This window comes from Notothenia coriiceps, unplaced genomic scaffold (genome assembly GCF_000735185.1).
Source record: "Notothenia coriiceps isolate Sejong01 unplaced genomic scaffold, NC01 NC01_scaffold00018971, whole genome shotgun sequence".
NCBI lineage: Eukaryota > Metazoa > Chordata > Actinopteri > Perciformes > Nototheniidae > Notothenia > Notothenia coriiceps.
In genome coordinates this window covers 77,244-104,025 of record NW_011351672.1, presented here as the reverse complement: position 1 = coordinate 104,025, position 26,782 = coordinate 77,244, and the positions used below count along the sequence as shown (strand labels likewise).

At 41.7% G+C, this 26,782-nt stretch overlaps 2 protein-coding genes across 4 annotated transcripts in view; both read right to left on the bottom strand.

Annotated features, from left to right (window-relative positions):
- ppp1r21 (protein phosphatase 1, regulatory subunit 21) overlaps positions 1-13,134 on the bottom strand; it is an 18,851-nt gene extending 5,717 nt beyond the window's left edge. The window contains exons 1-17 of one of the 3 annotated variants that reach the window (XM_010777978.1): positions 13,043-13,134; positions 12,458-12,713; positions 11,363-11,431; positions 10,738-10,884; positions 10,461-10,562; positions 10,183-10,347; positions 10,035-10,093; positions 9,605-9,699; positions 9,294-9,346; positions 8,342-8,491; positions 8,138-8,239; positions 7,951-8,039; positions 7,731-7,867; positions 6,764-6,856; positions 4,181-4,308; positions 3,425-3,574; positions 2,994-3,086 (exon numbers count right to left, since the gene is read on the bottom strand). In XM_010777978.1, coding sequence (XP_010776280.1) covers positions 2,994-3,086; positions 3,425-3,574; positions 4,181-4,308; positions 6,764-6,856; positions 7,731-7,867; positions 7,951-8,039; positions 8,138-8,239; positions 8,342-8,491; positions 9,294-9,346; positions 9,605-9,699; positions 10,035-10,093; positions 10,183-10,347; positions 10,461-10,562; positions 10,738-10,884; positions 11,363-11,431; positions 12,458-12,517 — 1,692 coding nt within the window. In that variant the 5' untranslated portion in view covers positions 12,518-12,713; positions 13,043-13,134. Of the gene's footprint in view, positions 1-2,993; positions 3,087-3,424; positions 3,575-4,180; positions 4,309-6,763; positions 6,857-7,730; positions 7,868-7,950; positions 8,040-8,137; positions 8,240-8,341; positions 8,492-9,293; positions 9,347-9,604; positions 9,700-10,034; positions 10,094-10,182; positions 10,348-10,460; positions 10,563-10,737; positions 10,885-11,362; positions 11,432-12,457 lie in introns of all 3 variants that reach the window. The other 2 variants (XM_010777977.1, XM_010777979.1) reach the window with 2 other exon arrangements.
- A 1,627-nt stretch (positions 13,135-14,761) lies between these two features.
- On the bottom strand, positions 14,762-23,629 carry foxn2a (forkhead box N2a). The gene is made up of 5 exons (XM_010777976.1): positions 23,063-23,629; positions 20,310-20,434; positions 20,136-20,185; positions 19,452-19,520; positions 14,762-18,335 (listed from the first exon to the last, which is right to left on the bottom strand). Exons 1-5 carry the CDS (start codon positions 23,618-23,620, stop codon positions 17,911-17,913), a joined length of 1,227 nt encoding a protein of 408 aa, XP_010776278.1. The 5' UTR covers positions 23,621-23,629; the 3' UTR covers positions 14,762-17,910.
- Positions 23,630-26,782: the final 3,153 nt, after the last annotated feature.

The following is a 26,782-nucleotide window of genomic DNA, read 5'->3' as shown; positions in this document are numbered from 1 at the left end:
GTGTGTGTGTGTGTGTGTGTGAGAGAGTTTGTGTGTGTGCAAGTGTGTCTTTTTCTTTTCTTTTTGGATAACTGCTCCCAACAGAAGGGCCTGAACATTTAAAAAAAAAAGATTTTATGTCTAAATGGCAATACCATATAAATCATGTGATTTGATTGTCACTGCAGTGCGTAATATTTACACTCTTTATATATTCAATAGTGGTCATAAGAGATAAACCATGGATAGCTATTTGTTTTATGGGATGCATATTTTAGTGGGAATGCTGTTAACAGCTGTTAACTGTTATTCTACGCACAACATTTTTATTATTCCGCCAGTATTTTGCCGCGCTTCTCCTCCCGCATTGAACATCGCAGAAACTCAGTTCAAACATCAAAACGTTCAGCTCGGTCGGGAATCAATGGCTATTACTTTTCTCATTCATAACTTTCATAGTTCCAGAGATACATCCCATAATACATCACATTTTTAACATTGAAGTCAATGGAGAAAATCTTCAGACTTCAACAAATCTTCATGCAATTTAACTGCTAACTGTTCATTCATACTTTCACTCAGACACCTCATTCCAACTTTAAAATGCTACACATCTTTCTGATATTATTCGTGTAAAACAACTTTTAAATCTGATTCTTACTTTTAGAGATATTAAACATTGTTCAGAACTTGTTTTAGAGGTTTTCTTCACATTTTAACATTAACTAGAGTGTGTGATGTCCCAGCTAGAGTGGAGAACAGCTTGAAATTTGCATTCATATTTTTTTTAAACTGCCATAATTCCCAAACCCTACATTCCTGAGACATAATTTATCATGACAAACGTANAAACATCTTTCTGACATTATTAGTGTAAAAATAACTTTTAAATCTGATTCTTACTTTTAGAAATATTAAACATTGTTCAGACCTTGTTTTAGAGGTTTTCTTCACATTTTAACATTAACTAGAGTGTGTGATGTCACAGCTAGAGTGGAGGACAGCTTGAAATTCGCATTCATATATATTTTTTTTAAACTGCCATAATTCCCAAACCCTACATTCCTGAGACATAATTTATCATGACAAACGTAGGAAAACATCTCGTAGCTTGTAAAATGACAAATAATTAAGCAAAAATAATTAAACAAAATGCTTTTTGAGGGCATGAAGTGACAAAAACGTTCAACATTCCTCCATTAAACCCCATTGTAATTTCAGGCAGATATTTCCTCACGGTAGCAGCCGCACACCTTTAGTTAAACTGCCAAAAAGGCCACATTATTAACCCGAAACTACACAAAAATTACACTTCAGATACTCAACTTCCTTGACATGCTTCACGTTTTCAAATTTCACAGATATCTGTTACGGTTCTTCCACAAAACGTTCACATGTAAGAGGTTTATCTCTCATTCAGAACAATGAAGCCTTTGATCTCTACTATAAACACCTGTGTAATGGAACACGATGATGTCATCACTCCAACTTACATGCTCAGAGCAGCAGACTTCAGATAGCAGCGTGCCAACAGTCCAGCCATGAAGACATCTACTGGATAGTTTTGAGATTTCTTCAAATGCCGTTGCCATGGCAACACAATGCTCGCCTTGAAACACGGTTTTCTCATAACTTCAGGGAATATACTCCAAACAGCCCAGAACTTCACAGGTTTGGTAACGAGGCAGCCATCAACGCATCTAAGCGTAGTATTGGGTGTCATCAAATGCCGTTGCCATGGCGACGGACCACTCGCCATGAAACACGATGTGGCTTTAAGTCCCATCTACACGGCCCAATCGTCCCCCAATCTTCACTTGTATATCACCGGTTCATGCCTCAACAGCTCTACGCCAAATCTGAGATCTCACCATATGCCATTTCCATGGAAACGTTTCCCTCGCCATAAAACATGATGTCGCTGTAAGTCCAATGGACACGGTCCAATCGTCCCCCAATCTTCACTTGTCTATCACCGGTCCATGCCTCAACAGCTCTACGCCAAATCTGAGATCTCACCATATGCCATTTCCATGGAAACGCATCCCTCGCCATAAAACATGATGTCGCTATAACTCCTATGAAAATGTTCAAAAAGTGCTCAAACTTCACATGTGTGCTAACAGTCCAGCCGTGAAGACATCTACGGGACAGTTTTGAGATGTCTGCCATCAAACACGGTTTTCTCATAACTTCAGTGAAAATGCTCCAAACGCCCCAAAACTTCACAGGTTTGGTAACGATGCAGCCATCAACGCATCTAAGCGTATTATGGGGTGTCATTAAATGCCGTTGCCATGGCAATGGATCATTCACCATCAAGTTAGTTCAAAAGTTTGCACTTCAAATATTCTCCTGCTTTTCCAAGCCTCTTTACTTTATTTTCTTCTCTCATCACACATTCAAGCCCCCTGTGTTCATGTGTCATTTCAATCTAAATTCTTCACTTTCTTCTTACACATTACATTTCAGCATAGCAGTTTAGCGTCAGCTTTTCAGCATAAAGCATTCCCACTAGCAATTTCTTCAGGAATTGCACTCTAGTTGAACCTGAAGCTTGTTTCTTCTGCCCTCCTCGACTACGGTCTGGGAACCGACAGGAAAGTTCAACACACAGATGGCCAGTCCGCTCCTTTGTAACATATAATTTCGATGAGAGATGAGCAGATCGCCACTGGGCTTTCAACTAAAGAGACAGCCTCGCAAAAACTGCGGCATTTGTACAGCTCCTTATGGGAAGGCCTACTGCAATTTGTGAAGTGCTTTCCTCCGTTGTGAAACGATCAGCACTGCACCAAGGAGGACAGCGGTAGAAAGTCGCCTGGAGTTAAAGAGAGCGGGGCTGCGTTGCGTGCATGGCTTCCTTCTGCAGGTAACGGGGAGACGCGCTCTGCACTCTTATTCCACTTATTCCTAGTTTGCCACTGGTTAAGGTTCCGCGTGCCAGTTGCCGACCCCTGTTCTATACTGACAGAATTTTTTTAAGAAAAGAGTGGTTGAGCAGAGTGTCATACCTGCTGACTGAGGCCTTCTCTGCTCTCAGTGGAGCTGGTGAGTACACGGCGGTTAGACAGAGCGTCACTGTAAGGAACCGACTGCGGCCGGGCCTGAATGAAGAAACACAAAGAGAAAACATTTATCATTGAATAAAACCCATGCAGTTCCTATGTTTCATTTGCTTTTCTGTATATCACTACTGATAAAACAGGCCTTTCCATGGGAAAAAAAGAATAAAAAGCAAATAAATGGTGTCATGAAACACAGAGGAAATCAAATACGGGTATGTGTAGATAGAAAGATAAAAAAGAAACATTTGGGAAATAAAACCAGATGATATATATCAAATATTCACAAAGGCGAGATGTTTGGGGGCTGTCACTGCAGTGTCACCCTTTATTACGAGCTAAGACCAGGGAATACCTCGCAGATTGAATCATACACTAACCTTTTTGAGAGCACTGATATAGGCTGCTGCTTTCTTTTTGTTGGCCAGCATGCTCTCTGCTTGCAAGGGGTTCAGGGCTAGCGTGCTGCCTCTTGGACTGTAGCCCGACGAGGTGAAGAAGTCCAAGTTGTTGCTGAAGAAAGTGGCAATCTGCAACAAAACAGGGACATTTTGTCTCGAACCGGGGAAAGAAATGAAGATCTTTGCAGCCTCCTATGCTAAAGAAACACTAATTATGCCGACATGTCTCAATGCAGAGACACAGCATTCTGTTTTGCCTCCAATTAACCAGTGTGTTTGCAGCGGAGCGACAATTACACCACCAAGTGCCCAGGATGGTACATGTCTGAGCAATTAAGCTTTTGCCTGGAGAGATGATCACTCTGGAAATGCAGCTCACTCCTCACAACATGCGCCAGAGTGTTATTGGGCGCTGCGACCCACCGGACTCCGCCTCTCATCAGCAGACTCATCTCAGCCCACGCTTCACTTGATCCACAAAGAGAAATCATGTATCCCCTTTACTTCCCTTGACTGGGGAGCAGATGGACTAACTGCGAGTTGGACAGCATCTTTGAACATTTAACTGCTGGCCCACCTGAGTTCTGTGGTGGCAAAACAACCAACGTGATCCAGTGGCTGTAAAATCACTGCTACTTACAGTTAAGCTTCTGTGAACTACAGCTACCAAATAACTGTTTGAACATGGTATACGGAATATAAATGTGGCTGCTGCCTGCCCCCTGTTGTCCGTACCTTGCCGGTGCTGCTGGTCAGAGAGCCCAGAGATCCCAGCAGGCACTCTGTGGTGGTGCACAGCTTCTGGGTGATGGTGGGCAGCTCCTGCTCTAAGCTGGCCTTCTGGTTGTAGTGCTTTGACATCTCTGGACACACAGGAGAGGAACATTTATAAAGATAATTTAAAAAGCATCTGTTGGCTTATTTACCCCAACTTCAGCTTCATTAGGTACATATATTAGCTACAGATATTTGTTACCATCATGAGATTTAAAGATAACTATTGAGTGAAGCTCCCTTCCTGATTGGTGTGTAAATGATGAGCCTGAATTTAGATTTTTTTTGTAATGGTGTGTGAATTTGAGTACGATAGCTGTTCCCAAAAGAAACAAGACAAAGGTACTTCAATTGTGTTTTATTGTCAGAGTTAATTGATTTTTTATCTTCACGGTCTACTGCAGGGGTCTCCAACACGTCGATCAACAATCGAGCGGCGAGCTACCTAGTAGCTCGATTATCGATTATAGCGTAGTAACGTTGCTTCTTGATTTTTCGGCCGCGGCTGGACAATAACGTTTTTTTTTTTCGTCACACGAATATAAAATTGATCGGTGACGCAGAGATCAAGGAACAGATGTGACAGCGGCACAGCGACACCACAAACGGAGCAGTCTGCTTTATCCACCAACACAAGCAACACCAGTCCAGAACCAACAGCAGAATGAAACGCTCTGAATCAGGCCGCGTGGCTGTGGCTCAGAGACACACAGGGAGGGATTTGTGTTTTTTGAAAAACACTCATTATCATCATGTCAGGTTTTTGGTGGATTTAATCGAGTCTTGGATTGCAGAGTATGAATGTCCTCTTGCTATTTTCAGTTGATAAATACGTGTGTAAAGTTTGTGAAGGCAGGAGGAAAGCTTCCGCGATCACCGTCTCCTCTGTTCCTCCAAACCCCGCCCCCTCCCTGTAGATAATGAGTGACAGGCTGATAGTGACCTGATAGAAACTTTATTATTCACTTAATCACTGATTGAGATATGATGAAGCTAACTTAATCTCATACATTCATAGGATGTATGTAACAGTAAGACAGAGAATAAGTGTGCACCCACATGCATTTTTGTATTTATATGCTGTTTTAAATACTCCTGTTGTCTGCTGTGTTCAGACTTAAGTCTTGTGTGTGATGCCACATTCAAGACATTCAGTGTCCTTTTTTTTAACAGAAGACCGTTGCTAGAAGCTGCAGCTAGACAGCAGAAGCATTCGTTTTTAGTTTTTGAGGATGGAACAATTTTACACACAGATATAGGGAGGCTAGACCTACACCATTGATTTATTATGGTTTATAATTTAATGTCAAGACGAAGAAGAAGAAGAAAAAGATGGCTGAACTGTTCAGTGTCAATCCTGTGGAGATAGAGGTTATAAATCTCCAAAATAATGTTCGGCTTAAGTCTCAGCAAAAATCACAACATTTCTGGAGCCTTGTAGACCCAGAACACGATAAGAACATTCACCAAGCAGCACTGAACATGTCTGCTTTATTTGGCTCTACAGACCTTTGTGAAGCAGCTTTTTCTGACATGAATGAAATCTAAATACAGAACAAGACCGACTGATGAACATTTAAATGACTATTAGAGTGAACGTAAGTGGGTACACTCCAGCATACACTCTATGGTGGACTCCATGCAGCGCCATTCATCTCACTGACAGTAAAAAAGAGTGAATGCTCTTATTTTACACACGTGCCATAAGATGCTTGTAAGGTGGTGATTAAGGACATTTATGTGAATTTTAAGTGATGTAGTTAACTATGTGGGCCATATTAATATGTGAGAAATTGTCGTTTTCTTGGACCTTGATGTGAAGTTAAGATTTTTGATAAGCTTTAGGTATTGCAATTATACACGTGTACAAAAGTAGCTTAATTCAACTGATGAGGGCTATGTATGAACCCAAAGCGTCTTTGGGTTCAAGAAAAGCGCTATAGAAATATTATTTATTATTATTATTATGTGAATAAATGTAAGCGATGTGATGGAAGTAGCTCTTGGCCACTTTCCTTTTTTCAAAGTAGCTCTCAGATGAAGAAAGTTTGGACACCCCTGGTCTACTCTATATTTTCTACTTTTTAATGCTGTTTTAAATTCTATTTTGAGATGTTTAAATGCTAGTATTGTTTATTTCTACTCTTTAATTTCTACTTATGTGCAATGCCTTGGTTTGTTCTGTTGTATTTTTATGCGGCTGCAACGCAAACGTTTCCCGATTTGGGATCAATAGTCCCAAAAGTACCTCTTATCTTATCTTATTACATAAACATACTTCCTCTCAGTAAAATGTTTCAGCCACACAAAAAGTGACTCTTCTCTGACAGAAAGCATTACACTATACTTTCATTCCAGAATCACAGTCTGATAGATGCAACACTGAAGCATCTCAATATTTACACTTCAAAAACTGAGCAGGTGGGTATCGTTCTGAAAACAGAAAAAGTAGTCTGACTTTTCTGAATGGCAGCAGAGAGGCGATAACTCGTGCTGTTGTGGGGAACGGCTGTGGATCAAAGCATGTCTGACGGTGCGGCTCACCTTTAATGGCATCGTGAAGACTGTGCAGGCAGGCGGCCAGCTGCGTGAAGACGGCGGAGGTGCTGCTCTGAGGCATGGCGTCCTGCCGAACACCTGTGACACATTGCACAAATTAGTAAACAAGCATATTGTGGCAATTCACACTCATAGCACCAGTTATTTCCATTACAAAATCCTATTCTTTTACACTATTAACTGGGATAATGGATTGACATTTTAGGCTGTGATATATCAAACTCAACCTATAGCTAAAACTTGGACTGATGGTTTCTGGAAGTGTGTGAATTTAAAAAGCTGCATTAAAGTAAATTGATTTAACTTTCTGAATTGTTTACACTGTCCTTGCTTTTCTATTATTTTATAACTAATAATACTAAAGAGATTATTATAACTTTACCAGCATATTCATTTAAATCAATGGTCAACCCAACAATATCCTAGGGTTGCTCAATTAAATCATATTTTAATCACAATTACGATTTTGGCTTGCAACGATTATGAAAACAACATAATTGAAATAAAACGATTATTATTATTTATTTTTTATTATTCTTTATTTAAAAAAAAATATATATATATTTTTTTGTATTGGTTTTACAATTGAATTACACTTAAAGTTCAGGGTAATCAACTGTTAAAAAAATACTACACATTTTTTTTTTCAATAAATTGATGTTTTCAAAGTAAATGGATAATCATTTTTAATAATCGGGATATCAATTATTGATCCAAATAATCGAGATTATGATTTTTGCCATAATCGAGCAGCCCTACAATATCCCCACAATTTAGAGGTATTCAGTCTCAGATATTTGACTTACTAAACATTTCTCAGACCTAGCTGAAACTACAGAAACACACCGGCAGCAAAACCAATGCTTTAATCCTAGTTCTCCTTTTCTGCAAAACAACTAAGCTGCAGGAACTAATCTGTGACACATGGTATGTACTTTCTGTGTAAACGTACTGGGTAAGGCCAAAAGGTTGATGTAGCTCTGCATTTTCTCAAACACAGAAGTTAATCTCTTCATGTCACTCTGCAACTCCTGGTTTTTCGCAGTGAGGGCAGCGGTACAAAGAGGTGTGTCACACTCTTCTTCAAGGCTGTGGAGAGAAGAGAAGATTAATACCGCCTCCTCCACTCCATTTCTCGATCACTAACACACACAAACACAACCCGCTCTGACCTTTTCAGCTGGTAGGGAAGAATCTTTTGCAGAAAGTGGGTGTATGAGGAGAAATGATCAGCAAAGCTTTTCAGCTTGACCACAGTCTCCTTCAATTCAAGAGAAAAAGACTCAATAAGTGGACGGTTATAGGAGAGCATCACTAACAAGCCCACACAAGGTCTATGAAAAAAAAGAACGCACTTACCAGCACTGTGACTGTGTCTTCTGTGATGCTTTGGTGTAGATGCAGGAAACTGTCCTCCAGGGGGCGCACATAGGCTGCGTTCTCATGTAGATACTGAGAGAACTAGGTAAAGAGAGACATCTTTAGTTACACTGATACTGTGTTTCGTCACTCTTCTGTTATATATTAATCACAGTCTGTGTGTCTTGTGTATGGTCGTCTCACCTTCTGGTTAAGAGGGGAAATGGGCTCAATGGACGAGTCCAGAGGATAGATGTGAACCCTCTGCTCTGTGTAGGAGTGGAAGTTCAGCAGAGCAGCAACCAGGTCCTGAATAAAGCTCAGGGCCTGACCTGCCACGTCCCGCGCTTTGAGCTGAAAGAACACACAGCCCACACAATGTTTCAGTCTGTGAGGAAATTCAGCTGGATGAACAACCCTGAGGTATATATTCTGACAAAGAATCAGGTGATTCATTCATTAATTATTTCAAAAGAAAACTTCTGCAACTATTGAGAAAACTGATCATTTCTAAGCAAAAATATCAAAACATTACAAGTTTAGGCTTTAAAAGTGTGTGAGTTTGCTTTGTTGTGTCTGTCTTAAGTGGTATCATTTGAATATCTTTGGCACCACGTAAAAAGGTATCTGATGACGACTGTCACTCTTTCCCTGACATTTATTTTGACCACTTCATTAATCAGGTTAACTACCGCCACTTTGTCACTTTAAGATTTTAAAATCCATAATGGCTGTGTATGGTGTGTGTTGTTTAATATGACAATGCCACATTTCCATATGAGTCATAAACTTATGAACGTTCAAGTGTTCAGAATCTAATAAATAAATGACGGCTTACTCGAGAATCAAAAGAATCCATAGATGCATCTGCATGATGATCGACAATTATTAAAAAATATGACGAATTGTTTGTGTCAATAAATAAAGGTGGAGCATTATCGTCAGAATCTAAAGTTATTGGTACTTGTTATGTTGAGATTTCAAAATGATAAAATGTGGAAAGCACAGCAAACTCTGCATTATGCAAAGATATATGAATTAGATCACAATGTATTGAAATTGCTAGGACAACTCTTTATAATCTGGAATGCTTAATGACAAAAGTATTCTCTTCAGACAAATGAAAAGCACATTAAAGTATATTTTTTCTTCTCACCTGGTGCCTTCGATTGTGTGGTGGCACATTTAAGCTGTTGTAGCCAATAAGTTCTGCAGGGTAGGAGAGAGAGAGGAAGTTAAAGAACATCCACCTCCTATGAACTTTATTGACTCCACAAACACAGCTTAAAAGGTTTAGCCTCCGGCCCGCTGCGTGCAGTATTACAGTTAGGTAAAACATTACCCTATTTACTCCTGGGCGCAACGGGGTTATTGCATCAGTGACAAAGACATAAACGTTCTCAAATAGATGTCTGCTCGCTGTAGCAGATCGCTTTTTGTAGCCGTGGCTCAGTGCCAGATACTCACTGGTGTCATTGAAGGGCACTTTCTCCTGGATAACACTGCTGCTCTGTTTCACCTGTCGGTTCAGCTCCGACTGGCTCAGCCTCAACTGCTGCTGACTGCAGAAAGAGAGCAGGAAATAATAGATTAAACTAAGTATTCCACTTAGTTTATCCAATGTAAATGGGTTTTGTGAATCACAATAACAGACAGGTATAATGTGAAATGTACATATCCAAGGTTTATGTTAAATGGGGTGGTTTCCCAGATCTTTTAAATACGGATATGGTATTTTTGTGGGCCTAGTTCCACTACTGGAGTTTATCCGAAGTATAGTGTAACTTCATTAAGTATGTATAAATACTTTATATATGCAAATCACCCTTTTGGTTTTCTCGCACCGCAGCGGTGGATACAATTATTCTCAAACCGTCAAATAATAAAAATGATGTACCACTCTTCTGTTCGCATCCTGCACTCTTTTGCTTCCCTCTCCAGAGTCTGTGATTTTATCTATGAGAATAAAAGAGACAAATTTGAATAAACTGTATAAAAAACGTATAATAAAAATATGTTCTTCACCTCCTCCTGTTCATCCTCACCTCCAAACGCGCCTTGTCACTCTGCAGCCGCTCGATTGTTTCCATGTACTTGGTGGTGAGTCTGCCCACTACGGCCTGGTGCTGCTCCGAGTCTTTTTCCAGCTCCTGCAGTCGTGTCTTCAGCTCGGACTCCTGCCTGCTGTGCTGCTCGCCTGCTTCATAGAACTAACACGTATACAGCAGGAAACAGAGCCATTACATGCATGGCCCCACCAGTTCATTAACTGTTTATATACCGGACAATGACGGACCGACATAAACACAACACGGCTGCTTACTTGGATATGAAGTCGCTCATTTTCTTCTATCTTTTTCTGCAGGTCTTCATCAAATACACATTGGGTCTCCAGACCGTGCTGTGAGGGAGAGTCTGCTTTACTCTGCAGGAGGTAAAGGTAAAATGTGAGTGAGGATGTTTTGGCTCTACAAACATAAGCATTTAATTAGAATCAGTGTTGCAAATTTCAGATCACTCTTTAAACTAATATCTGATGGCTATATACATCCGGTCCCTCTGACATACTGTGCCTCTCCCTGATTTCCCCTCATGATCACCTTCCCCTTTTTGCCCTTGGCTTCACTGACAGCAAGCTCCTCCTGCAGCAGCTCCACCCGTTTGGCCAACTGTTGGTTCCTGAAGCTGAGACTGTCCATCTCCTGCTCCTGCTTCCTCAGGCTCTGGTCCCTCTGCTTCAGCTGCTCCTGGTGACCACAATGACAAACACATGTCAAGCAAAGAACTGTAGTTGTGTTGTCTACAACCAGCACTTTAGGAAATTAACTTATTTGACATCAACAAGACAACACTCCATGACTGTAGCAGACCTTGCTGTGATTTTATAATTAAGCTCCCTGGCAAATATGGCAGACCTGTCATTGCGCACATCCAGCATAATTAGTAACAACACTGCAAGAAGAACTTGAAGTAATACATTTAGTTGACCTGATGTTTTTCTGTTGCTTAGTAAACATGAACAAATAGTTGTTTACATATATTTCCCCTTAAGCCTTATGATTACCTGTGTCAACCTGATGAATAGTCATAGAAAAAGAAGATTACAATTTATGAAATAATCTAGAATCTCTAAAACATTTTAGTTGTGGTTTATTCTTATCAACTGTAACAGGGTATTACAGCTGTGGAGGAACATTGTTTGTTCGGTTTTATATGTCACTTTACCTTAAATGAGGCAGAGTTGGCCTGTTCATCCACAACTCCCTTCTTCAGCACCTGGTTCTGGGCACGGAGCTGTGGAGACATGTACAGGATGTCACATGAATGTTATCTATGGTCAGGATTAAGATGCAACGTTTTTATTATCAATGCTAATGTATGTATGTATGAGGTATCAAACATGTCTATTTTCATCAACAATATCATATCTTTGTCTGTGGTTGCTTTGTTTTTTTCTCCGATTCTGCATAACGTGAAGATTCACCACTTAGGTCTTCTAGCATAACGGCACCACATGTGACAGTTACACAGTCAGCACTTCCTGAGCAGGATATGGTGCTTGGCTAACGGGGAGATCATTGTTTCAACAGGAAACAGCACACTTGCTGTCAGCTGACACCGACACAAAGGGCGCAAACAGCTCACAGAAAACGCAGACTCACAGGCTTTACTGTCACTAGTTAACATATTAACCTTTAAAAATCTACCTTTACACAGCGTGATTTTAAGCTACTTAACATGTGAAAATGATGCACATGTTGCACTTAAATTACAACATTAAAACTAAAACACACCACAATAACAAACCACAAACCTATGAAATAACTGATCTTGTGTTGACAAAATCTGTTGCCAATAAAGTATCTTTATTAGGTATACCAGGCTTAATCCACCTTCTGCATCAAATAAAAAAACTAGTTTCATGACAGATTTAATGTTCAGTTTTTTAGTTGATTCATTTGTAAGGTTATTTTCAAGTCTGTATTCTGGTTTTTGAATGATTTTGCATTATAATTAGAGGTGCTTCTAATAAAAAAAACACTATCATTCAACTGCACTACAAACTACATCTTCCAAAATGACATTAAGTTGGTGTAGAATCAATGGCTTTCATTCAATTTACAGTAATAATTCTTAGTGAAGTTCATTTCTTTGCAGTGACAACAAAAATTAAATAAATTAGCATGTGTCATTGATTATAGATGATACAGTTATAGTGGTTTATAACTCATTGGATACTTCTGAGCAGGCTACCAGCCTTGTCATTAATGTTTTAATAACGTTACCTTACTAACATTACACGGTAGGACAGTGTTTTACCTTGGAGTACTCCTGTGCCAGCTTGCTGTATTTTGTCTGCAGGTCTGTAACGTTAGCCATTGTCGCTGGAAGTCGGTTATCCCGTCGCCAAATCGTTAATGCTACTAAACGGTATCCACTTTAGCCCGGTGAGCTGGTGGGTGTAGTTAGATACTTCTCTCCAATGTGCAGGGGGCTTGGGATGATAAAGCCGGACACGGTGAGCTGTGAGCCGGCTAGCTCAGGTTAGCTAGTTCACAGGCGGCTTGTTCTATACCTGGAGAACATTGTCACATAAAGCTGTCATGAATCCCGGATATTAGACGCTACCATAATATCTAAAGCCGGATATTTTTCTGACTTGACAGAAGCGCTTTTATCACTTTTAGCGGTGACAGGGCTTGCTAGCTAGCCGACTAGCCACCAGCTAACTAGCTATGTAGCAAAACAAATGCAGAGAAACACATGCAGGTCATATTATGTGACAGTAGCCGTGAGACCCGCTGCGTCCGCAAATCCTATTACGGATTGAGAGTAGCTGCTGCTAAACTAGCCGAGCAGCACTGACAGTCCATTCATCTGAAGGAATACTTTCATTTTTTTTACCCAGCAGAAAATCTTCCTCGAATGAGATCCGATCACGGACACAAGCGCCGGGGTCAGAGTTGAGAAAACAGGAAAGTGGAGAGTGACTGTGAGCAGGGCGCCGTCTAGCGTCGGAAGCGCTCGAAAAAAGACGACATACTATACAATGTTTAATTAAATAATTAAATATATATAAATAAATGTGTACTGCCCAAAAAGTAATAAACAAATAAATAAAGTTGAATACAAATATTGCCAAAACAGAATTAAAATAATATATTCCAATTATGTATGATTAATATATGTGTATGCTTGATAACTTTATATCATATTATATTATACTAAATTATATTATATTATGATACTTAATGTTTGGGAATTAAAATAAAAAAAGACACACTTCCTGTAATTACACCAGCGATATAGGCCTACAGCACATTCAAATACTCTAGTCTGTAATATAGCGTATTCTTTTTTACATTTTTACAGGTGATTATAGGAAGGCTCTGAATGTTTGTATAACATATTTTCTTCTTACATTAGATGTTATGCCATTTGCGTTAAGTGCTGTGATGTCACTGATAAATAATTTACTGCTGATTTGAGAGTGGTATGGGTTGCATTACCAGGAACAAGGTCAGAAATCACAAATAGGTTGTAGCACATTGAAAGATAGCCGCTGTGATTTTCCTTTAAAACGCACATGACCTCGTTTGGACTCAAAGTGAAATGACATGTTGCTAATGCAGCCATCACCGCTCAAATCCTACAAGATTAATTTCACCTAATCCATAATAATCTCTTTATATATTCACCACATAGTAGCCTACTGCTATAGGCTATATACAAATACATTCTAACTTATTTGTATCAGCTGTTAAATTAAAGTAAAGTAAAGAAGGAATTACTTAAATGTTTCGAAGAAAGACATTTGCGCTGTTTGACGATTGCTGATCTTAAATGCAGGCTAAACACAAACTCACTGACACGCACACCACAGCCAGTGGCTCCAGCATTGTCTGGTTGCCTGGCAACTGTCGGCGTGGCGTGGTTGCTAGGGCCGTGTGGGAGGGGGGGAGGTGATGCTGCTCTGATTTCCAGCTGAATTGAGGCAGTCAGTAGGGAGAAGCCCCCCTCTTCCAGTCGACACACAGGACTCTATTGAACAATAGAGTGTGCCAATGGGCCTGAGGCTAGTCAGACAAGCCCCTGTTCAGGGTCACACTGTGTTCATCCCACAGTCCTCCATGACTAATTAACTTACAGCGCAGAGTGTCGTTAGGACATCTGATCATGCATCCATCACTGGCACAGCCCTGGAATTCACATTAATGTGAGATGCATTTCTGGCGGTCTGCCACGATTGAGCATTTCAAAACAAAAAGAAAAGTGTGGAGCCGCTACACGTAGTGCTGAGCACAGCTTCTGAAGTCAAAACAGCTCTGAACGGCTGCTCTTGGTGGGAAATATTTTCCGGCTGTAACATGGTTATGTGAAAACTGAGAAACCAGCCACACTAAGAGGTAGCTATTCTAAAGAATAGACTATTATTAGCAATAATTTTTATCTTGTGGCCTTCACAGCAGGTGGCAATGTTGATCAAAGGTTTAAAACTGTAGGCTGCTAATGTAAAGTGATGGCATTCTTGTGTTGTGGAGGAGAGTTTGGTGGGTAAAAGAAATGTGTCAAGTCTTATTTGAGGTGATAAAATGCTGCTCAATAAAACAATGCTCACAGTGGTAACAAGAACAGGTTTTTATTAATATTTTTTGTAATACCATATATAATGCAATTGCATATCTTTGGCGAAAATAAATCTTATAAACATTTTATCAACAGAGGTTAGCATACAAAAACCAAAATGTGTGTCAGTCCAATAGACATGGCAGACAACTGACACAAACTGATACTGGGTTGGCAGCTTTGTTAACAAAATGTTCATCATACCCTCGGGAACTGCAACAGAAATTTTTAGATTCACATAATCAATATTTAATTTAATTAACAGCTCTCAAACAATGAAGCAATTGGATTTTTAGTTGGCGGATTTAAAGCCCAAAATGTTTCCATATCTCAAATTAAGACCAACATAACGTTTCTTTTGCAAGTGCTACAGAAAGAATGAGTGAACTTTTCCTCTACAAGTCGCTCCATAATTTCTCTGCAGTTGTCACAATACTTAAACGTAAGTCTGAAACTGCACAGCAGCAGCCTGGGGACTGAGTGAGTCTGATCCAATGATATTCTAAACATTTCAACATCCCATAACAATACCTGGAAGCATGAGTTGCAGTGGCAGTCAGATTCTAATCCGAGATGAAAACGAGAGCTAACGCATCTTCAATTTCTGACTACTTAGTCATAATATCAATATATAAACATGAGACAAATGAAAAAAGAATGCAATCATCTTCAAAGAACTTAAACAGTACATGGGGGAATGTGTCCATTTTGAATTTTATACCCCGGCTGTACATCCATTTTGGCAACAAAAGGTTTCAGGATCAATGTTAATAAACTATCCAGCCTAACAAAAAGCAAAACAAAACATCAAGAAAACCTGGCAGTCATGGTTAAATCGAAGAAAAGAAAAGAAACACCCGCTCTAAAGACAATAGACATCGGCAAAATACTTAATCACTATAACATAGTGATAGAAAAAAAGTGTATTGCTGTAAAATAAAACAAGGAGAAATAAAATACTTATTAAGGAGGAAAAATAAATGTGCCTAGTCACTTGTTTCAAATGACCAGTGTTTGATAGAGTATGCATTCAATAATCCCATAAATTAAAGTCATAAATAAGGTTATGATTAATGAACAATCATTTGTTCTTTTTTCACAGCTAACAAGACCAGTGTATGCAAGTTTTACTTCTGAGAACCGTTGCTTAATCTGCAAAGAACAGTTCCTACTCTAAAGCGACAAAAATAAACCAAAAGTTTGGTCAAGTCCCTGTACTGACCAGAGTCCTCTCCCACTTCCTGTTCGGATGATTCAGAAAACTAGGGCATTGTGTTACTCCTAATCATAACTACAGCGTGGCAGCAGTGGAACATAGTGACCATGGCCCTCTGCAATTTGACATTAGTGGCACAAGAAAATGTTTGGCACCGACCATGCATACTATATCAAGAGTTCCTGTGAGGATGAGATCTAGTGAGGAAATAATAAAATGTTAGTTTAGTTGCCCTTGTGAGCTTCCATGCTACCTTGTATTGTACGCAGCCTTTTTTAAAAGCTCTAATGAGAATGTTGGCCTTTACACAAGCAACTTCCCCTCAGTGAACTGCATGCAATCAACTGACAATAAACACTCCATTTCACAGCTAGAGAAGAGAGCGTGCACTTCCTTATTTTGTTCTAGGAGGAAGAGCCAGGGCCAAACACCAGTGACCAGACAGAACTGAGGGCACAACTTGAGAGCAGCACAGGTCTTCAACATCTCGCCTGCGAGCGACTGCGCACACAGACTTCCCGTCTCTGTGGCTGCAACTGTCCCCTTCTCCACAGAACCCCCCCCCCTCAAGTTGTGAATTAACTTGGCATCAAAACCAGCCAACAGATTAGCTGTATAATTGTTATTTTCAAAAGTACATGGTTCAAAAAAGTAAGGAAAAGGCAGGGAGGTTTAATCTAAAAGCAAACCCAAATAATAAAGCTGTATTCATTTACTGTCTGCTCCAGTTACAGCCTGTTAACCAGCTCTGCATTGAAAACGAACCAGAAGCAAGCAGAGTGCCGAGCAGCCCTACAATACAGCAGTAGCAAGGAGATCTGTCTTTACAGAGATTACTGTCGTGATCATCATCTCAGAATTAGGCTGAAGTCGACATGCACTATGATAAACACACAAAAAAATGAATCTATGGAAGATAACCTATGAACACACAGTGAACATCTGGCAACATGTGGCAGGTGTTCACTTTGCATAGGCCGTCACCAAACATGTGAGTATATGTCTGCACAAAATGTCAAAAACACACTGATGAACGAAAGAAGATTGACAGGATGAGCCGTGGATTTGTGAGAAAAAAAAAACATTTGTATAGCACTGTAATGGCCGCACAAAACTGAGCGAAGTAGAATAGCTAACTTTGCAACAAAATTTGGCAGTGGCAGAGTAATACTATTTCCACATCTTGCTTATCCTGAAATAGAGCTAGAGCTCGTGTGTAATAAGTTTATCGCATAACAAGATTATAGTACTACTCCATTCATTCTCTTAATTGTAAAGTTTAACTAGCATACTCAACTCGGAAAAAATGCCACCATGAAATTAAGTCGTTAAGGTTGTGGATTAATTATTGCATCTCTCTTACAAGAGGATTCCTTTCAAAAAACAGTGGCATTTCTTTTTTTTTCATTTAGCACAAAAAGGAGAAGCTGATAACACCAGGAGGTTAGGTTTTGTCTGTTACAAACATGCACTCATTCGCTTCATAAATAGATTCACTTGGAAGAGGATACAGGTTTGAGGAGGAAGCATGCAAACGCTTTGAGTTATAAAACCTTCAGCTTTTCTCGCTTTGTCATTCCGAGAAAAAGTCTTGAATCACAATCTTCTAATCCAACAGAAGCAGGCAGGTCATTTTGGATAGGTTTCTTGATGGTTCTCCACAGCCCGAATGCCAACCCCAGCAGTCACCCCCCCCCCCCGAGTTACAAAAGTCTCTATATGGCTTTGTTCTCCTGTGTGAACGATACTATTGCCATTTGTTTTGTTGGACAGGGATATTCCCGAACAAAAAGAAAGGCTCAAAATGGCCAATGAACGATCAGATAAGGAGAAGGAGGCACACTGGGACACACGATCAGGGGTCAGAGATTAGGGTTCACAGGGTCTGGAGTCTGATGGGGTGTGGGGGGGGGGACGACAAAAATAATCTTCATTTCCTGTTAAGTTTTGTGCTCTTGACAGTGCGTTTGGATCCCTCCGCACAGCTACGTATACCGGCGAGGTGCAGCAAGGAGCCGGCGGCCTCCTTCAGCTCCTCGTCCAGCTCCGGCTTCACCTCGCGCCGCGCCCTCTTCCCGACGGGCCACTTGATGGCCGGCGGACGTCTCGAGGTTTGGTGGACGCCCCTCTCGTCCCAGAGGTCGGAGTCCTCGTCGCTGTGGAAGCCCTCGCTGCCTGCGCGGTGCGACTGTCTGCGGTCGCAGCCTCCTTCGTCCAGGGAGGAGAGAGACGAGGAGGAGGAGCGGGAGGAGCAGCGCTGCAGGGCCACGCTGCTGTAGTTGTGGTCCTGCTTTGGGTCACTGCTCACCAGGACCGAGTCGGGCCGGGACAGGTCCAGGGGGCCGTCGGAATTGCCTGAGGAGAGCAGAAGATGGATCGAGTGTTATGTATGCACTCACATGCGAAGGGATATTTTTACAGGCTTGTTACAGTGTGAGAAACGCTCTAAATATTGCATGTAAAACTAACTGCGCAGACTAAGTGTCTCCATTGAGTTGGCTTAGAAAGCATGCGACTGATGATCAGTACATCCTAATGTAACTTTACAGTAAACCAGTTTTTGTTTTTTTTAAAAGAAGAACAGTGAACCACATATTTTAACTTTAGCACACCTTGTTTACAAGTAGAAAAGCAGAAGTGAGATGTGTCTCAGCCCAAGAGGGAAAGCCTGATTTAAAAATAATGTTAAATCAGACCACTGATGGGGAAAGTACAGAAATGAGCTAAACCCAATTATACTAAAATGATCCTTATCTAATATACAATTAAGCTGCGACGAATATTAATTGAATAACCAACCAATTGTTACATTTTTAATCAACCAGCCACTAATTTGATCATCAAATAATCAGCTTATTAAATATAATGTTTTCTGGTGTCTTTACTTATCAACGACAGTAAATCACTAGGTTAATTGCAATAGTAATTAACAGATAAACTGACAATGAAAATAATAGTTAGTCACAGGCCTCAATGTATTATCTGAGTGACAACAGCAAGAAAGTTTGATAAAAAAATAAAAACTTATAACACAATACACATTTGACTATTTACCATATAAATATTCTGAACTAAAAACTCCCTAAAGTTAGTCGATACCTGCATTATTTCTTCTTCTTTTGAATCAATAATTTATTAAAAAAGGTATAGTTCATAATTTTAGGAAATACCCTCATACCCGCATTAAAGATTCTGATAGGTGGATTGTTTTGTCTTTGGAACGAGCTGGGTCAACCATTTCCCCCAATTCCAGACTTTGTGCTAAGCTAAGCTAACCGGCTGATGGCTGAAGTTTTTCAGTATTAACCTTGAACCATTTCTCGCACATTGTCTTAAGAACATATACACATCACAAGTTAAAGCACACAAAATAAAAGAAGACATAAGCAATGACAGGGTGGTATGTCGGGGGGTAGAAGACAAAGAGTTTGAAGAGTTGGTGAAAGTATGGTAGCTTGTGGATTCTCTTACATGGGTCAACGTGGTGCCCGGGGGCAGAGTTTAAGAGCATCATGGCAGTGGCAGCATCAATGTCAGATTCTGGAAGAGGAGAGAACATGCATGATGGTCAGTCCTGAGGTGTGAAAGCATGGCAGCATGGCATCTCTGCTAGGACTGGCTGCCTGGCTCAATAGTTATAGACTAAAGTCGTAGTGACCCAATAACCTGTACTGAATGGATTGGATACGCAGAAGGTTCAGAGGAACAAACCAGAGGATGAATTGAAGCCACTGATATCGCATCCGATCTTTTCAGACCTGACAAAGCGTCTAAAAGCCTCGTAGCTCACTTCTGGGGGTCTAAATTATTAATGATTACAGTGAGACTAAGTGCACCAACCGAACCTCTGCCTGTCGTCAAGGTTACAAATCCAAGAGGCAGAGGGGTGGGGGAGAGAGGAGACTGATACACTGACTGGGAGCTCTCAACATTAAGCTCTACATGAGGCATCAATGACTCGAAAGCAACAAATCAAACCAAGAGTTGAGGATACAAGCACAGTGATGCTGAATGTTCTGGGGCTGAAATGTGAACAGGCAACATAATCAAAATACTGCACAAACACAAGCTAAAACAAACTGAACTGGTTTATACAAATCTGCGTTTGATGCAAATATCAAGACTTAAAAATAGGTATGTGTGCGTCCGTCTCACCTTTGAATGAGCAGCCTTGTAGAAAGAGATGGCGAGGGGGTGAGGAGGCACTGCAAATAAGAGTTTCAAAAGGAAATGTTGAGAAATGTAAACCACAACACTGATTTCATTGAGACACAGCTGCAGTGTCATTCAAACTCATAATCCACACATTCCAGAGGGATGAAAGTTTACCTGGGTGGGGAGGCGGGTGGTGTGCAGAAGGCATGTGCGGCGGGGAAGTGCTGCTTCTTAAGGGCTTGGATCAGGTTGGGGCGGTACTCGGGGTCAACACACCAGAGAGAACCTTTCCCATTGGCCTGTGAAACAAAGCAGGGACAGTCAATCTTCGGAACCAGGTTACAAAGTAAGAAAAGTGTAGCGAAAAACTGTGAGATGAATTTGTATTTACTGTCAATCTAGATGTTCCTTTATGGAAAAGAGTAGTCCAGATACCTGAACAGCACACAGCTATGTGACAGAACAGCCATAGCTTTGTCTAGGATTCATGATTCGTCTCTGGTTATATTTAAACAAAAAGGCACGCTGTTGAGTTTTCTTGTAAACAAAGAAACGTTTATTTATACAGTATCTTTCACCAAAACAATGTGTATCTTTGAACAAACATGTTGACTGCATTTCCTTCCCCTTATTCTTAACTTGCAAAACAATAATGTTTCCCCTTAAGAGAGTAATGCTCACTACTTTGCACCGTATCACTATCAACTGTTAATCCGTAGAAATTAGATTTGAGCGAATTTAGATACTGGAAAACCTATTTGTATCCATCAACAAGATGTAGAGTATGTTTTGTCTACATGCTGACATTCACAACATTCCAGAAGATTCTCAGGTGGCAATACAGAGTGCTACTGTAGACAGCATTGAAAGCAGCATAATGAGGTGTCAGATTTCATTTCAAATGAACTGATAAACAGCTAAAAGGTTACTGAAAGAGTTCTTATAGGAGCGCTACGTCATAAACAAATCAGTTGTAAAAGCCAAAGCATAACTAGGAATTCCTTAACAGCCTGGACAAAGGGAGGAAATATCCGCTGTGTGTGAGGAATGACTGTGAGCGATGTGTGCGGGAGTGTGTTAACTGTCACTTTATCTGATGGCCCAGTCTGGGAGGAGAATAGAGCGAGGGAGGGAGGAGAATAACCTTGACTCAGATTACCAACCAGCCCTGATGCAGGAAGAAGGAAATGTCTCCATGGCAACGGAAACCACCAGCCAGTGTCATGTGAAACTGGTCTCTCAGCAGACGAATGGCTCACGCTGTGCACCTGCATGCTGAGCCGCCTGCGCCTCACCATGCTGCTGCTCGCTGAGCGCTAACCACCATCGCCTCCCGCGGTGGGAAAATATGAAGTCTTAGCCAGGCACTGCCTCGGCACCGCGGGCTCTACCGGACACAAGTCTGAACTCATACTGGAGCTCAATATGGCCGCTGTCGTGTCGCTCCCTGTATCTGTACAGTCACATGCAAACAAGGTTGCGTCTAAAAAAGCCTGGCTATGGCCTTGGAAACCTTCCCGTTGCTAAAACAAATGCAAACTAGAGTAAAGGTTAAATAAAGAGCTTGAGCAACATTTGCATGAATATGTGACAACAGCTTTGGTGTTGTTTGCTTATGTTACCAAGCCACTTCAATTCATTCTGATCAAACTACACTCCAACAGCACTGATGAAGCAGATTAACAGACCTTGTGATTTTTTTAGCCTCTAATAAAAAAATAACACCCAAAATGTACTTTACGAGCTTTCATTTTTAGTGTTGCTTATCTTGTATTATTCAGAAGTACATAAGATGTGCAACTATTAGGGACTTTAAAGTGTGTATAATGTTTTCAAAGAGCAGCTACCTCTGTCCCTTTTTTTTGTTCCTCACAACATTTTTTAACTCAAGGTTTGTTAACCTACATGATAATCGCAACCATGAGGGAAGTAAATGTAAATTTCACAGCTAATGTTTCACTCGTCTCACATGCTGTTCACAAGGCATGTTGTGTAGGATAGGCAGGATGTGTTTTTCCTTTTGTCACAGGCATGTGAGAAGGTTAACTTTTTCCGCTTTTTTTTTTTTCTTTCTTTCTACACAGGAACACAAACACAAATGAGCATGAGTGACACGTTACGGCCCGTCCACACACAGGCATGAACAAAATCTTGAAAAATCTTGATGCTGGGCGTGTCTGAAGCTTGGCGATTTTTTGCGAGCAACGCGACCAACAACCAATCACATTAATCTCCCGCCCCCGAAATACAAAGCAATAGCAATGTTAAAAACGAAGTAAACTGGATATAAACTCTCCAAACAGGCGAAAACCTACCAGTTTCACCCACTGTCTCTGCCACCTCCCTCCATGCCTAGTTCCTCCGGTTTGTATCCCGGTAAATAGTTCTGGTCGTAAAGAACCGGGTGATTTGCTACCGTAATTTCTCGTTTGGAATATGAGGAAATTAACTGCGGTCTGGCTCTCCCAGCTTGCAAGCGGTTTGATTGGCTATCTTCTTACAAAGTCATCTCTCACTGCAGGTCACGTTTGCTTCCTTGTCGCAGAGAGATATTGAGGTTTCTTACAGTGGGAAGCCTCTCTCTGGAAGTTATGTCCTATCGTAATGTGCTGTGTTTGCATTTCCTCAGGAGGAGTACTGTATATACCACCTTGATTATATTCCAGCGTTATCGCAGAAGAGTCAGAGGTCCTTTGGGCTGAGTTACAGTCCTGGACACTCACATGCTGCAGCTACACACTGAAATGCACTGTTTACCCACAGAACCTTGTTCAGCAAAGTGGACACATTTTGGCATTCAGACATTTAAATATTACATCATCAAACACTGCTTTGAAAACTGTTTTTGAGGGGGCTAATTTGATCCGTTTTCTAAGTGGAAATCTGTGTGAAGTGCATGAAGGTTAGCAGCCAGGGCAATGACCTACCTTTCCCAAACTCCTCTCGACCTTGCGGAAGCATTTGTTCAGGGACAAGTTGTGACGAACTGAGTTCTTCCAGCCAGTGGGAGCGTTGGAGAAATAAGGGAAGTGCTCGAGAATCCATCCGTAGATTTCTTTAACTGGTAAAGATTTGCTGGGAGACTGCTCGATGGCCATGTAGATGAGGAGAGAAAACGAGAACGGGGGCTTGGACTTCAACGAGTCTCGCTCCCTGCCTCTGCCGTGTGACGAAGATGAGGAGGAAGACGAGGGCCCCTGGTTGGGCCCGTAGTCTCCCTCTATGTCGAAGAGGGGACTGCCGCTGGGCTGAGCTTCCGGCCCCCCCAGAGCGAAGTTCTGCAGCAGGTTCTCGTGCAGCCAGTTGAGGTTGGTGAGCTCCTCATCCTCTGTACCTCCAGTTCGATCGACGTTGGTGGCCAGCGGACTGGACGCACACTCTGCCTCTGGCAGTGTTCCCACACCACATACGAGCCCCGTCCGCTCCTCTTGCATACCCGGAATTTCCGTTTTCTTATCTGGTGACATCCCAATGATTGGACCCATTAAATCAAAGAGGTCTGAAAGGAAAGAAGAGAAGAGGTTGTTAACGTAAAATGTATATAGAAATAGAAACCACAGTTTTTTTAATGTGAACTGATTTCATAACAAAGTTGGCAGTGTGAAATAACTGTATGTGACACCATGGAATGATGTACTCTTCCAAGCGTTGACCTTGTTTTCCTAAGTCTTCCCTGGGGGCACCCCCCCTGTGGCTGCGTCTGTCTGCCTCTATTTCTCGTCCTGTCCCTCTCCTCGTCCCTCTCCTCGTCCCTCTCACTGTCCCTCTCCTCGTCCCTCTCACTGTCCCTCTCCTCGTCCCTCTCACTGTCCCTCTCCTCGTCTCTCTCACTGTCCCTCTCCTCGTCCCTCTCACTGTCCCTCTCCTCGTCCCTCTCACTGTCCCTCTCCTCGTCCCTCTCACTGTCCCTCTCCTCGTCCCTCTCCTCGTCCCTCTCACTGGCCCTCTCCTCGTCCCTCTCCTCCACGCCTGGCGAGGACCGAGAGGCTCTCAGCACACCCTCCTCTTGACTCCAGCCGAGGACCTTCGAGGAGGTGCTCTCAAGCAACTCCAGCGACTTAAGGCTCCACTACTCGACGCCCACCTCGTAGCGGACAGGAGCCAGCTGCTAGTTATGTGTAAATGAGCATGGAAGCATCCAGCGACTGCAGGAATGAGTGGAAGGCCTCCATCTTACAGAGTGGATTGCTCTTATAGGCTGATCTGCATTCAGTCAGGATCAAGCCTCAATTTGTTACATGCCAGATTAAGAAGTGTAAAGAGGCTCCAAGCCCAGGAGTTGATGGACATTTAACAGCACAAGGAAATTCAATATTGCCATAAGCCCTGTATCATTAACCAATCCCACACAAGTACCCTTATTAATGACAATGATGATTTTTTAACATGGGCTCAGAGAAGGAATTGTTCAGCAATGACACTGTCGGATTGTTCAGCTAAACCCAACATTGAGCTTTGATTTTTATTACAGGCAAATAAAAAGATATGTCAAAGCCTAAGACAACTTAAATAAGTGAATAAGTACTTTTTTTAAAGATAGATTAGATTCCAATAAACCTCTGTTAACCCATTCAATTCAAGCTTTGCTGGTTCATGAGGCCAAGAGCACAAAGAGATCACTCTTTGGCTCATCTTACAACAGGCTTTATGTCCTTGTGTCACCATGACAACCATGCCATCCCTTCAATTAAGAGCAGACATCCCACAAACAAGATGTATGGATACAATAAGGAAATAATAACCCATGCTGGCTGGCTCTGGCACAGACAACTCATGATCAGCCACCCTGTACAGAAAACTACCGATACACCCGGTGGGTGGACACACCAGATCTGGGGGGGGGGGTCTGGGACGGTGGTGAGTTAAAAGCGGGAGAGCAGGGGTGGACAGGCTTTTCATTTCAGTGATAAGGTAGGAATTAGGTCAAACTCGAGAGTGTTTGCGCAGTGGGTGAGACGGGAGCGGGAGTGTTCACACGCGGTCAGGAGAACATGAGTGGGAAGGAGGAGGCATTTACTAAATGACCACTCAATGAGGGGGTAAACATATAGCACAGTGATCATATTTGGGTTCAGAGTGAATTCTAATTCTAGGCTTGTGATTCATTCAGTCTTTAAAGTATATTTGTTTACTTTTCCGTCATAATAGTACCTCCTGTCTGCTCTATAGGTCACATTGTGACCTCTTTTCTGCCTGTCAATCCTCTATTGTATGTCTCTTAATGTGTCATGATTGACATTTCCTTGTGAGCCAAATGTACTTGCGATTTTGATCACTAGCAAAAAGGATGAAAGTCACAGAGCTTTGCAGTCCTAGTGCAAAGGGACAGGCAGAGTGAACAGGGACAATCCAAGAATGAAATCATTTATACAAGACAGAAAGTGTATAATAAAGACCAAAAGACTGAGAGGAGGGAATGAGCCAGCTGACACTCAGTGGTATGAGGAAGGCTATGTAAGTTATCCTCTGTCTAGGATGAATCACAGCTCTCAGCAAAGTGGAGCAATCAGATATGGCAGGCAGCGAGAGAACTGCCCATTTGTGTAAAAAGACAATCTCTGCTCAAGAGACCAAAACACGGAAAGATATCTCTTGACACGACAAGTTGCTACTCTGAAGACATTTACAAACAGAAAAGGGGACAGTGCAGACAGACATTGGAGGAAAATATTATTTATTATTTCAAAAATAATTTCATAATTGGGCTATCTGTGTGCACAGGCCAAATATCCAGTGCTTTTGAAAATTGTTTTTCAAGGCAAGGAAAGACATATCTTACAAACTGTTTATATGTTGGTCTTGATGCCAGAGAGAAAGAAAGGATGAGTGCTGATTCCATCTGACAAGGATGGTTGTTCTAGCCAGCCCTACTTTAGACTGTTCTTTTAGAGTCAAGTCTATATCCGCAACTGTTACCCAATGCATGCTACGACAAACATTAAAGGTCACTTAAAAAACAAGGCAACACAGGTGTGGCGAAGAAAAGCTTTGACTGCATCATAATTCAATTTAAGGAGTGGTTCAATTGTTTTCTGGAGTCAACTGTAAACACTTTACGCAGTTTTGCCTTTCGTCTTCAAATGGCCACGAGCCTGTGAACATCATGACGGAGAAGCCACCACCTGGGTTGAGCGTCAGGTTCGCTGATTCACCTTAAAGCACCAGAGAGCTTCACCTCCGTCTATCCTCACAGCCATGACCTCTCAGCTGGGCCCTTGGGTGCCACAGAGCGCTCATCTTCTTTTGAGTGTCTCCTCCAGAAAAAAAACATCATTTGAATATCAACAGAGGCCGGGTGGCGAGTGAGAAAGCTGCCTTGCATCCAGCCGTACAGGAAGTGTTCCAGTGTGACTGCAGCTGGTCAATTACCACCGCTGTTGCCATGATCGCAGTTATCATTGCTCTTATGAAAAAGGCATCAAAGGGAGGCGGCTGGGAATGCGCTGAATAATGGGACACTAGTGTGGAGAGGGGAGAGGGAGCTAATAAGCCGGGCTGGCCTGTTGACTGCAGAATCCTTGAAAATACACCAAAGCTGCAACGGTGCTGACCTGGTGGCTCATCTGCAAGTTAAAATAGCCTCATCATATTCATGTGCAAACAGGCAGGCTCCAACAGCAGGTGCCAAGGCACATTTCCCCCCCCCC